Below are 13,195 nucleotides of genomic sequence, written 5' to 3'. Positions count from 1 at the left end.
CTTTTCCTTGATTTGGGCAGACGCTCAATCAAGGATATAGTCCGCTTGCACCCTTTGTTGTTCTGGGTGCGCTTGCGAAGATCAACGGATCTAGTTAATTACGCTGCAGCATTTGATGAACTCATCAGCTTGGGCGGCTGTGGTAAGATACGATGGCTGAGTAAGCTGAAGGAGTTGGTCACGTGGTTAGGATTGGGTGAGCTTTGGCTGACTCAGCCCCGCCCCCCACCAAAAAGTGTTGTTAAGAAATTGTATTGGGACTGGGTTCTGAAAGAGGAACTAGAGGGACATAGGTGGGGACATTTGACCGATCAATTTCTGAACAATAAGTCTGCCAGGAATTTCGAACCATTTCTGGATTTTATCCAATCACCTGGCGACAGAACACTTTTCCTAAAATTCAGATAAGGAAGCCTACCATTAAATTCATTTACTGGAAAGTGGAGACCTTCCCTCCCTGACCATACCTCATGTCCATGTTGCCCATGCCCCAAAGAGTCCTTAGCACATTTTATATTTGCCTGTAGAGCCTATAGGGGTGTAAGAAGACGGTGGCTTAGGCCAATTTGTAGGGAGCTTGGCTTCAGGCAGCACCTTAATGCCCTGCGCATTCTTACAACAGATGTTTCATCATTGGCTTTGGTGTGTGGGGTCGCGAAATATTTGGGAAGAGCGTGGCAGATAAGATCTAAGCAGCTAAAGATGATTTCAATTGGGGGTGCTAAATGATATCTCAGGTTAACTGTGTCTGACTATGCTGCTATTCTATTTCTAACAGTTTTACTGGTTCACCCATTTTTAACTGTATATATGTTTTTAATGTACATAAAATTTGTATCCTGTTTTGCATGAATTTTAAGGGTTGTTGGTACTTGAAATTGGTTTTTACTTTTATGATAAAAAAATGTATCGAATAAAGTACTACAACAACGACATATGCTCGTTGAGCTTGCAGCTGTCAATGCAGCTGTCATTAGTTAGTAACTGTCAGGATGTGTTTACTAGAATTAGCAACTGCTAGCTCCTCCCACTTGTTGATTGTGCTTTTTCTGTATGACCTTATATGTACCTAAACCTTCTTTCTGTACCTATACCGCCTTCTTTTGAGTCCCTGTGTGGGTATAAAAGGTCCATGTTCCTACTGTTCGGTGTACTACTTCATACACTACCGAAGGGTGTTGTGTGAATGTAGTTCCACCTCTTGAGGTTAATAAAGCGCATTGTTTTGTATTGCAGTTTCAGTGCCAACTTCTTCGTATTGGTGCAGAGAAGGGTGAACCCCTAGCACTGGTAGACCTAGCTGAGGCTCACCACGACACTGGCTGCTTGGGTTTTGGTGCTATTACCAAGGGAGAGACCCAAGGGGTCGGTCCCAAAACCTTTTCAATCACTACGGCTCTCTAGTCGTACAGCTCTGCCTCGACCAGAGGCCGCAGATGAAACGGCACCCGTCAAAGTCCTAATGAAACTGATCTGACTGTTTTTATCAACATGTAACTTCACTTTCACATCCCTTGAAACATCCTAATCCTTCAAATAACTGCAGGAATTCTTCCATGATGTCTTCCGCATGAGACCGGTGTACTTGTTTGGCAAATAACACTAACCCTAAGTCCTCAGCTTTGTGACAACCTATCAAAGTGCCTGCACTCTCCTGCGTGACGCAGATTCTTGTTCCCAGCCCTTTTGTTCCATGACTTACTTGTACCTCTATGACTCTTTAGAGAGGTATAGGAGTAGCACCTCCCTAGTTGTATATCTTTGCTTGGGTATTTACCAACAGTAGGTGCGGTTCCAGCCGCAGATACTGCTCAGCGCCTAAGATGTGCACTGACGCCCCTGTGTTAATAAGACTTGTCGTTGGTACACCACCCACGCTCACTCTACACATGGGTGGGGTTGCCTCTTTTGGTTGTGGTGTTCTGTGAAAGATACAGTGAATTCTTCACCCTTGTAGTCCTCGTCAAGATTTGGCAGTTGTTTGCTCACCATGGCCTTCACGCCCTGCTCTTCCTCCACGTCCAAGATACATTTTATTTTTCCGAATTTCTTGAATTTCCCCCCACTACTATTTTGTCTCAAATCTCCTGGGCATACTTCTGCAAAATGGCCTGGCTTCCCACACTGCAGGCAAATGTTTCCCTTTGCAGGACAATTCGTATAGGGGGATGACATGAGAACCCGCAGCTCCCGCGTACTTTTTGTGTAGCTCTGGCCAGGTACTTTCCTCTACCTCGCCCAGCTCCCTTTCGGATGGCATCCACCCGTTCATCTTTAACTTTCTCAGGGGCTGAGTGCAACGGCGTCACTGCGCTGAGCTGTGGCCCAGGGCCGTTTCCATTTCTTCAGCCCTCACGTCAGCTGGTTCATGATATCTGCACAGTATCAGGATTTCATCAAGTGATATGCCCGGATGGCGGAGGATCAGTTTTCTTAGATTGGGGGACTGACATTCTTGAATCAGTTGGGCCCTTATCTCTACCTGCTTGTCGGTGCCAGTGCACGTGCTGGTCAATTTTCATAAGCGCGCAAAAAACATATCTACCGACTGCCCTTCTTGCTGGCGAGCTTGTCTTAATTTAAAGAGTTCATAATCCAGATTCAATTGCGGAACAAAATATCTTCTCCACCCTCCCAATCCACTTTTTTCCATCTCTGCGCATCAGTTGCTGGGTCAGCTCATTGACTGAAAGCTAGTGATGACCGAGAACAACATTCATGCGGGTGCTCATGATCTCTATGGTCCTGCACCAACATTTTATTGCCAATTCAGAGTTGCTGTCTTTCTGCTGGTGTGTCCCTGTTGTATTAGATTGGTAACTTTAGTTCTGATTAGTATATGTCGCTACGTTTCTTCTTTCTTTTTGGTTTCCAGGGACACTTTTTCTGTTGCTGCTCTTTTTTTTTCTTTTATTCACGGGCCTTCCCCCATGGTGGCCTTCTACCAAAAGCGAGCCTTTGCAGGGCACGTGGGGTCTCTTTTTTCCCCCTCCTGCGCTGCGTGCTGCTCGCAGCCTCTTCTCACTCACTGTTGCTTGTGCTCAGGTCTTCAGCCACGCCTCTTCGCCTTCTGATCCCGGGGCCGGAAGTACCTTCTCGTGCTGCCACTCTGCTCATGCAGCCAATGCGTGACCTTGCTCTCTGACCGGCAGCTGCCGCAGCCTCTCACTTCTTGTGCCTTTGCCGTCAGCCACGCCCCTCGGCCACCTCAACGATGGTTTGCCGGAGCCGCACAACGCGGCTGCTCCGTTCCTCTCCAGCGCATGCATGGGCCGATTCACAGAACTAATTTGAGACAAAATCCCAAACTAACTACTTTTGGTATTCACAGAAGGCGTTTAGTTGCAGTAAAGTTAGTATTTTGTCTTAAGTTAGTATTTTGTCTTAAGTTAACATTTTGTCTTAAGTTAGTATTTTGTCTTAAGTTAGGATTTTGTCTTAAATTAGTAGTTTGTCTTAAGTTAGTATTTTGTCTTAAGTTAGGATTTTGTCTTAAATTTGGATGTTGTCTTAAATCTTGGTAATAAGACAAAATCATAACTTAAGACAAACTACTAACTTAAGACAAAATACTAACTTTACTACTACTAAATGCCTTCTGTGAATATCATAAGTAGTAAGTTTAGGATTTTGTCTCAGATTAGTTCTGTGAATTGGTCCCTCTGTGACTTGCTCCGCCTTGTCTTTGCCGTCCGTCTCGCCCCGTGACAGGCTTCATCACGCCATCACGGAGCCTGGTCACACCGCTTATGGCTCTCCTGCCACAGCGTAACTACCCCCTCATTGCAAGTGTGGAGGTGGGGAACCTCTGCATATGCCGCTAGTCAATAGGGCACGGGTTACGCACACACTATGAGATACAATGGCAGTTCCATGCTGGAATCCTGAGTGCAGCTTCATTTATCCCCTCGGAGCCACGCCCGGCCCCTGGGGTCTGTGTTAATACAATGTATGGTAGTGGCCGGCTGGCTCACTACAATAAGTAGGGGTTGTGTGGAGGGTGGTGGGGGTGGGTGGGAGTAGGACATGCACTTTTGTTTCAGTTTGAGGAGTGTGGAAGACATATGTAAAGGGGGGTCTGGTTTTAATAAAAAAAAAGATTTAGATATGGTCAGGGTAAGCAATTTTCAGAGGGTGGTGAGGTGAGTGTCATGGGGCCAGCAGGAAAGGTTACATTTGGCTCTGTCGCGACTCCCCTGCACCTGGGTATATGTTGGAGCATGGGGAGATAATTCGGGTGGGGCAGGCCCTACACAATGTAAAGTTCTAGAAAGTTAAAATGTGAATAAGGGGATGTATTTCACCCCGGGTCTAGAATTCCACCAGATACCTTAGGCTTTGCTCTTCCTTCCTATTTGATGTCCCTCGCAATCCCTCAATGGGAAACATCTCTGTCGTTCATCTATAAAACCTGTATGTTCACCTCCTACCATAGTATTGTCATCAGTGGTGGGTTCAACACTACAATGCTGCAAAATTCAATAAATGCATTTATTAATAGCGCAGAGGTTGAGACTCACCCATCTGAGAGCAGCGCTTACCTTCACTTTGTTCACCTCCATGGACCTGGGGATCTTGTCTCGGTGCAGATGTGTTGTTAGGACTCTTCGAGGAGGGATCTGGTTCAAACTCTGGAAGAGAAGACGCGACCAATGACATGTCTGACGTTACAGCTGCAGGTCACATGGCAAGCACATGAGCTAAGCTGGCAAGATGGCTCAATGAGCTGAATGCTTCACGTTCAATCTTAACTAGAACAACTCAGCCTAGGTTGATAACATGACTATCATTAAAATGGTGATACAACCTTCTACTTATAACACTTCGACACTGGAGAAGATTGGCATGAAGCTCTATCGATAAACAAGTTATTACATTTGTCACTGCAATGTAACCAAGGGTCAGAGCATGAGGGTGGCCATAGCATCTGAATAAGTTATTCAGTCTTAGGTCGCACATTCAAGACATCTTGTATATACTTTAGTATATACCTATATGTGTATGTACTTTGTGGGCTCTGGAGATCAACCCTAGGACGTGTCTGCTTCCGCTTAAGGACTTTTTTTCTGTTCAACTGCCTCTATTTAACTTTCTTGATAGAAAACGACAAGAAGAGAGCAGTAAAATACCAGAATCATTTTAGCATTCTCTAGATTCCAGTCCATAGAAAGTGTCTTCCAGGAACATCCGTAGACAATATTGTTTTTCAAATCTTGTATTTTCAGTGATATGACCACCAAAGGCCCTGGTTTTATATTAAAAACAAAACTTTGTACTGTACCATTTCCCGCTGAAAGGAAATAATTCTTTCCATGTGTTCCGATACCTGGTGTGTCACGCAGTTTAGTGCTTACTTTCCCTCCATGTTAAAGAACAGTAGATGTTTCAGCACCCGGGCTAATGTGCTGCATAGCTAAATACATAGAAGGTCCCAAAGGTGAAACCGATTGCATTGCAAATGCTTGATTTAATAAGAATGTAACAATAGAAAAGACCAATCAAAAGTCATGTCAAAAGAACAGAATTGACTTATGCAGCAATGTCAGTCTATGTAGAACTGAGAAACAAAGTCACAGAAAAGGAAAAAAAAAAGTTATATACATACCACATAAGCAACTTCAAATTCATTTGTGACTGCAACCCCCCCTTGAAGCCAAGCTCCTGATACCGAACCTTGCAAAGAGGGCATGGGGGGTACATCTGAAATATACCACACATTAGTGATTAAGGCCTCCGACTGCCTCACGTCCCACAGGCGAAGATGGGTGGGTGGGTGGATTCCTCGAAGGATACCCATATCGTCTACCGAGAACGGGCCCTATCCCACTACCTCTGGCTGATGAAGTCAAAGTATTTACATACAAAGGACCTCAACCCATTTGCCTATGACACACTGACCAGACCTCGAGCCCCATGTTTAAGCTGTGATACATGTTCAGGCTAGGCCCTTGTATAGAGGGGTACCAGCGCTAGACAGGCAGCGCCCTCTCCCAGGTTCTGTCTTGCATTATAACTGGTCGGGGGGGCCGCGCCTGTTGGTTGGTTTGGGAGCGAGAGACCGGTGGGCTCGCTTAATTGCGAACCATGGAGAAAATGAGCCCTCGGGGACCCACGATCTTAACCACTTCTCCAGGAAATCTGCTGTGTGACCCCGTCCCGCACCGCCCGTGAAGCCCACCAGGCGGAGATTGTTACGCCAGGACCTGTTTTCTGCTTCCTCCGCCCGGCAATGCAGTTCTTGCGTACTTGACTGGAGACTGGCCATCTGCCCCTTGTGTTGTTGGCATCATCCTTGACAGTGGAGATCCGGCTCTCAGTTTACTTCTTCCGAGCTGGGGCGTTCCGGAGGTCCTGCCGGATGAGGGTCACATCCACACACACCATCGCAATCTTGCCTTCAACCGAGGTTTGTGAGGCCTGGATGGCCTGTAGAATAGTGGACAAGTCTGCGGCTGAAGGAGGCTCCTGTTCTGCGGCTCCCCAGGTCGCCTCCCCCCCTCCCCTCGGAGGTGGTGAAATTATCCATTTTTGTCTGGGTGACAGGTGTCTTTGCTGATCTAGCCATTCTGCCCATGCTGGCACCCGGGGAGCCAGAGGTGGATCTCACAGCAGGGGACCAGCAGATTTAATCAGGTAGGCCAGGTTTAGGCAGGTGAAGCCACCAGTGCGCAGATAAGGTCCAAACCAGTTTGCCGCTGCCCGATATGTGCAGCCGAGCCCTCCGCTACGGATGAGACAGCCCCGCAAGAGCAAGTGATGGGAAGCAGGAGGGGAGAAAGAACAGAGTCCAGCACCAGAGCCGCAAGTGGGCCCCTGCCCGCAAAGGCCCCTGCGCCCCCGGCAGGGCCACACCTTGGTGAGTCAGCAGAAGGCCTCACTCCATCAAGGCCAACAATGCAGCAGGCAAAGGCACAGGCTGGGGTCGGGTGACCGTCCCAAGCCCCAGCCCAATGGGAGAGACGGGGGAACCCCCGGCAGAGGTCCTCAAACACCATCGGGCGCTGCTCGATGCACGCGGCTGACAGCCCCAGGTGTCGAATCGCCGGATATTGGTGCGGCCATGGGGGGGGAGCCAGGATGAGTACTGAACTCAGGAGGAAATCCCATTCATCCCCGCCCAGTACAATCCGCAAAGACTGGTCGGACCAGGGGGAGGGAGGTGCCCACACAAGGCCCCCCGGCGCTCGATAAATGCAACTGAGGATCTCCTCCAGTGCAGTCCAGCCCTGGGAGCGCTGTGCGGCCCCAGCGCCTCCCTCCACTACTGGCAGTGTCAAGGGGGGGCCGGTCGAGGCTTCTCCCATTCAGGCAGGATCACAAACACAGTACAGGGACACACGAGGCCGGCTTCACCTCTATCAGCCTTCCGAGCTTGCAGGGGGGGCCCCGTAGCCACCGTCCCGGGCCCGTGCCACTGCCGCCGGTACTCACTCGCACCGCAGCCCTCTGCTCAGCGACCCCAGTACTCTCGCAGGCCCCACCAGCACCAAAGCGATAGCAGCCTCAGTCCACCTCCTCCGCTGCCCGATGCTGCAGCGAATGTCATGACCACACATTTGGAAGCATCTGAGGGGCACGATTCAAGGCCAGGCCGCTCGGATGCCACACACTCAGCCCGCCTCTGCCAGCACCGATTGGGTGGGGGGAGAACCAGGAGGCAGGGAGAGGAGGCACTCAGGGGGGCCCCCAGCAACCGTCCCGGACCCCCACCGTTGCCAGGATTCACCCGCTCCACAGCCTTCCGAACAGCAACCTCCGGATCCTCCGATGACCTCCCGGCATCGATGGGAGTGCAGCCTCCTTCCCCTGCCCTTGCTGCCCGATGCAGCAGCTGAAGCCGCAGCAGCGCCGTCAGGAGGGCCCCCGGCCGCAAGCCAAATCTGGGCAGCCGAGGATCCTCACACTCCAGGCCCACCTTTTCCAGCACCGACGGGGATGGTCAGATGGCGAGGGGAAGAGTCTTTCGGGCCGGCAGCCGCTCCCCGTCAGGATGTGTGGCCGTGGCACCTCACGCACACACAACGGAGCACATGCAGAGCCGGGAAGGGAACCATGGGGGCAGCTCACGCCACAGTCACCAGAGAGGGGCCGCCATTTTGCCGGCGAGGTGTGATGTTTCGGCTCGCAGCGGCAGGATGGCTCAGAGAAAGCCCAGGAGTCCCAGGGGCACAGCCAGGGCTACCACACCACACACAAAGCAGAATTCAAGGCAGGATGGCTCCTTGCAGGTAAGGATTACGGGCTGATGGCGGAGGGGTCGCGGAGCACTCTAAAATTGCGTCCACAATCTTGGCTCGGCAACTGATAGACATTTATTCAGCACATAACTGGGTAAAAGGTCAGTGCTAGAATCATTATGCAGAGCAATGTAGGACAAATATAGGTGAAAGGTCGTTTGCTACTTAGGTCTAGTTTGGAGTACATAACAATATATGTATTTGTAAAACGCATGCTTCACCCAGAAGGGTATTCTTGGTGCTGAGTAACAGATGTTTATTGTTACCCAACTCAATGGTACACAGGCACCTACAGTGGTCGCATTAATCTACTAAGCCACCAGACCCAACAGACTGACATGCTCATCGCCAGCTTTACCATGATCACTGTTTAAGCTGGGGACTACAATGAACTGGCTTGGGACCTGGTTATGATGCAAGCATGTGCTATGCCACCTGTTAGAAGAGAGAATGACTGAGCACATCAACATGCATGTGATCTTACAACAGAACGGAATAGATTTTACTGGTACAATATATAACGCCGCTGTTCCTCTGCACCAACCTCAAATTTGTCCGGTGATCCGAACTCAAGCATGGCCATGAGGGGCGGCGGCTCCTTGCCATGGACGGTGTAGATCATGTCATGCAGAATCTGGACGGTCCAGTTAGTACCTGAAACACAGAAATGCGACTATTGAGAGACGGAGAAGGGAAGGTTACACTCATTGCATTGGCATTAATATTACAAGTTCAGAGGTCATATTATTGCATTTGGTTCACCTTTGCAAACAGCCGTCTCTCTGTCATCGCTTCAGAGGGAGTCGATATATTTTATGATGATTCTACAAGGCCTCAGTAATCATTAGAAATTGGATTATTATTTGGGGTGGGTGACTGGCGGCCTGAGTGAATACTCACAACTCTTTTCAGAGTGAATCCTTAAAGTTACTAAATTCATCTCAGCTCAACCCCCTGGTGGCTATGGCACACAGCAGACAGGTTTACCTTGGGGCAATGTGTAAAGTATTCATGCAGAACTAAATCAGTCATTAAGTCAAAATTGAAATCAATTGAAAATCCAAACTGAACCAGAAAAATAGAGTAAAATTTAAAATTTAGAGAAAATGACAAAACTATATTAGGGGAATGTAGGAGAGTAGGATCTGCTTATTATGGTTTCACTGTTTTTCGACTTTAGTTGGGCTGGGGACCTACTATCCAGTCCTTCAGGGCACATCCCAGTTCACAGACAGCAGCTCCAGTCCTTCAGGGCTCCTCTCCGGTGAAAGACAGATGGCCCAGTCCTCAGGGCTCCTGTCAAGTCACAGACAGCAGGTGCAGTCCTTCAGGGCTCCTTTCAGGTTGCAGAAAGCAGTTCAATTTCTTCAGGGCTCCTCTCAGGTCCCAGACAGGATGTCCAGTCCTCAGGGCTCCTGTCAGGTCACAGAGGGCAGGTCCAGTCCTGAGGACTCATCTTAGGTCACAGAGAGAAGGTCCAGTCCTTCAGGGCTCCTCTCGGGTCACAGATTGCAGGTTCAGTCCTTCAGGGATCCTCTCAGGTCACAGACAGCAAGCACAGTCCTCTACTGATCTTCCACAGGCCTGGAGAGTGTTCTATTCAGGTGTCATGAGGTGACAAATTTAAATGTGGCACCAGCTAGTGGGTGGGGGTCACTCCCAGGCACTCCCTATCCAATGGGGTAAATGTTCCCAGGCCCAATCCTACCCACTTTTTCAACAGTTCTATTTGTCTTACTTCAAACAGGCACAAAATGACATCTGTCCGGGTTTGAAGATGGAGAAGTATTCAGCCGCACTAAACTTGCACTCTGAGACATGGGGTGTAAGTGTGGATTGCACTATGACAGCCCTAGTGTCCTCCCACATCTAACACTAAAATCTAGATTCAAGCAGGCACCGTATCTACAGCAAACCCAGAGACAGACGTCTGGCAGGACAAAAGCAGGATTCTTCAGCAACCAGACAGTGGATCCACAAGAACTGTCTTTGCGTCCTGTCCTCTCCCTTTCAAGTGCAACCCAAGTGTTACGTGTTGCTCAACAGACCTGTCAAACAGGACTTGACAGGGTGAGGCCACAGGATACCCACTGCCCCACTCTGAATATTCTGTTGAGCCAGAGGTGTCATCTCTGCCCAGTCAGATCAGCCCGGCGGCATTTCACACAACTCATTCACACCTATCCAAGGCTTGAGCACTGGCTGAGAGCTGGCAGAGCCTTATACTAATTAGCCTTCAAACAATCCTGGAGTCGTATTATGCATTAGGGCGCATTTTCCCTGTTTGCGCCAGGGAGTGAGTGTCTGAAAGGTTTCAGCAATCCGTCCATCATCTCCTTGTGTTTGCTTTGTACGCTCTAAGTTGGCAGGGTATGCCCAGACGTGGGTCCCTTGCTCACTTTGGCACTGGATTTATCTAACCTGGCTGATGAGCGCTGATAGCCTGAAACCGGTCCCAGGATGCTTGTTTCCGGTCCAGTGAAGACAAGGCTTGGCAGTTCGGGCTGGACTGTTCCCATGAGGCAAAGGGTCAAGACTGATTTGCATATAGCTGTGTCTGAACTGGGGTGGTGAAGTAAGCTAAAGAACGATGATGGATTCAACCCAGATCTGTGACTGGGGTTGAGTGAAAGGTTTCAGCACTCCGTCCATCATCTCCTTGTGTTTGCTTTGCTCGCCCGAAGTTGGCAGGGTATGCCCAGACGTGGGTCCCTTGCTCACTTTGCCACTGGATTCAACCTAGCCTGGCTGAAGAGGGCTGTTAGCCCGAAACTGGTCCCAGGATGCTTGTTTCCGGTCCAGTGAAGATATGGCTTGGCAGTTCGGGCTGGACTGTTCCCATGAGGCACAGGGTCAGACTGATTTGCATATGGCCATGTCTGAACTGGGGTGGCAGAGTGGGCTAAAGAACGGTGATGGATTAAACTCAGATCTTTTGACTGGGTGTGAGTGTCTGAAAAGTTTCAGTGCTCTGTCCATCATCTCCTTGTGTTTGCTTTGTTTGCCATAAGTTGGCAGGGTATGCCCAGACGTGGGTCCCTTGCTCATTTTGCTACTGGATTCAACCTAGCCTGGCTGAAGAGGGCTGTTAGCCCGAAACTGGTCCCAGGATGCTTGTTTCTGGTCCAGTGAAGACATGGCTTGGCAGTTCGGGCTTGACTGTTCCCATGAGGTACAGGGTCAAGACTGATTTGCATACAGCTATGTCTGAACTGAGGTGGCGGAGTGAGCTAAAGAATGATGATGGATTAAACCCAGATCTGTGACTGGGGGTGAGTATCTGATAAGTTGCAGCACTCTGTCCATTCTCTCCTTGTGTTTGCATAGAATGTGCTGCCCTTAGGGCAGCCGCGAACTCGTGTTGCCCTGGAGGCAGCGCATTCAAGTGAAATACGGAGTGGCTTTGAAGCAGCCGCTCTGTGGTTCACTGTGCAGGCGGAAACCTCCCTGCACTTTGAAGGTGGATTAGAGCTCCCCTTGCACAGGTGGGTACAGTCAGTGACTTCACCCTCCTCCTAGGAGATGTCTGGGGGGTCCATAGGACCCCCTTCACCCCCTGCAGAGGGCAGCTCTCAGGGGGAGCACTGACATTGCTTCACCTACCAACAGACCATCACCATGTTACACGCCCAGGTCATATTCATAAATGAAGCCACCTCTGCTCCACCTTCTGCACATGGTGCTGATCTTATTAAGAATATTTTATTGAGTCGCTGTGTAGTAAGGCGGGTACAATGTAAATAATAGAAGTGTGATAACTCAAGCCTTGCAATGCTGGCCATAGTCTGAACCAACGTGCAGTCCACTGACTTATGGGCAGACTAAATATGCCAATAAGTGTGAGAAGTTGGCCTGGCATATGCTGTCCACTATTCTAGTGGGCACATTGCACCAGTCCAAACGACCCTTATTGATGGTAGGTTTAGACAACCTTAATAGAAAGCTATTCTAGTGGTAGCTGTGGAGAGCAGCCTTCAGGTTAAGTCTTGAAGGAATGTAAAGCAGCTTGTTTTACCAGTCTATAATCTCTTGAATGATCAAATGAAAGGAGAACCACACCAGGTATATATATAAAATATATGTATTTATTCTAAAACACATCCCTCTAGTCTCTTTATGAGGCTAGCGGCCAAAGTGCACACATTAAACTTATTAGCACACAGTGAATTAGCACAATATACGTTGAGCCCTAGGGGCGTACCAAACCATATATTAAGAAAGTGGTATAAGAACCACACCTTGTCTAGACACAAGGCCTAGAGCCTTTAGAACCACTGGGGCCACTAGGAACCACCCAAGGTAGTGACACAGGGGACCCACGAGGGACGTGTGCAGTGTGAGAACACAAATGTGAATCACCATTAGCTTCTATGGGGAAAGTCGCGGTTGGAAATTTAAAGAAAAGGGACACTTCGAGGAGGACTTGGGGCAGTCCACTTTAGGCTTAAGGGGTTCTAGAGCCAACACCCATGGGAGCACCGGAGTACTTGAGTTACCTCACCCAGGGAAGCTGGGTGCATAGGTGTCTTTTGGTGTCGGGAATCGTCGTTGTTTCCAATGGCGATCTGCTTCAAAGTGCTACTGCCGTCGAAGAGAAAAGTGTCCGGGGGGATCCAAGCCTGGATCAAAGATGAGAAGAACCTGAAAGCAGCGGGGACAGAGTCTGGGTCACTAGTCAGTGACCAGGAGCACGATAGGCGGATGCCCACCGATGTCAGGTGAAGAAGGTGAAGCTTGACTCTTCAGCCGCGAGGACCAGGAGGCATCGACTACAACCAGGATCTGGATTCGTGCTGTCCCACAAAGGATGTCAAGTGCTCCAGTGTCGGTGCCCGGATTGGACCCAACAAGCCTTGGAAACAGCAACAAACGCAGGAATCAAAGAAATGCTTCGGTGCAGACCAGCAAGGTCTGAGGGACTCACCACATGGTGGGGAAGTCATGACACGTTCGGAGCA

The 13,195-nt window shown here is 49.4% G+C and overlaps 1 protein-coding gene across 1 annotated transcript in view; it reads right to left on the bottom strand.

Moving 5' to 3' along the window:
- The window catches only part of LOC144770903 (sulfotransferase 6B1-like), an 87,507-nt gene that overhangs the window by 48,686 nt on the left and 25,626 nt on the right, over positions 1-13,195 (bottom strand). Inside the window, exons 2-3 of the mRNA XM_078655694.1 lie at positions 8,782-8,891; positions 4,542-4,631 (exon numbers count right to left, since the gene is read on the bottom strand). Of these exons, the coding sequence (XP_078511820.1) occupies positions 4,542-4,631; positions 8,782-8,891 (200 nt within the window). The remainder of the gene's footprint in view (positions 1-4,541; positions 4,632-8,781; positions 8,892-13,195) is intronic.

The sequence above is a fragment of the Lissotriton helveticus genome, chromosome 7 (genome assembly GCF_964261635.1).
Source record: "Lissotriton helveticus chromosome 7, aLisHel1.1, whole genome shotgun sequence".
Lineage (NCBI taxonomy): Eukaryota > Metazoa > Chordata > Amphibia > Caudata > Salamandridae > Lissotriton > Lissotriton helveticus.
The sequence above is the reverse complement of the archived record's forward strand: the minus strand, read 5'-3'. Positions and strand labels throughout refer to the sequence as shown.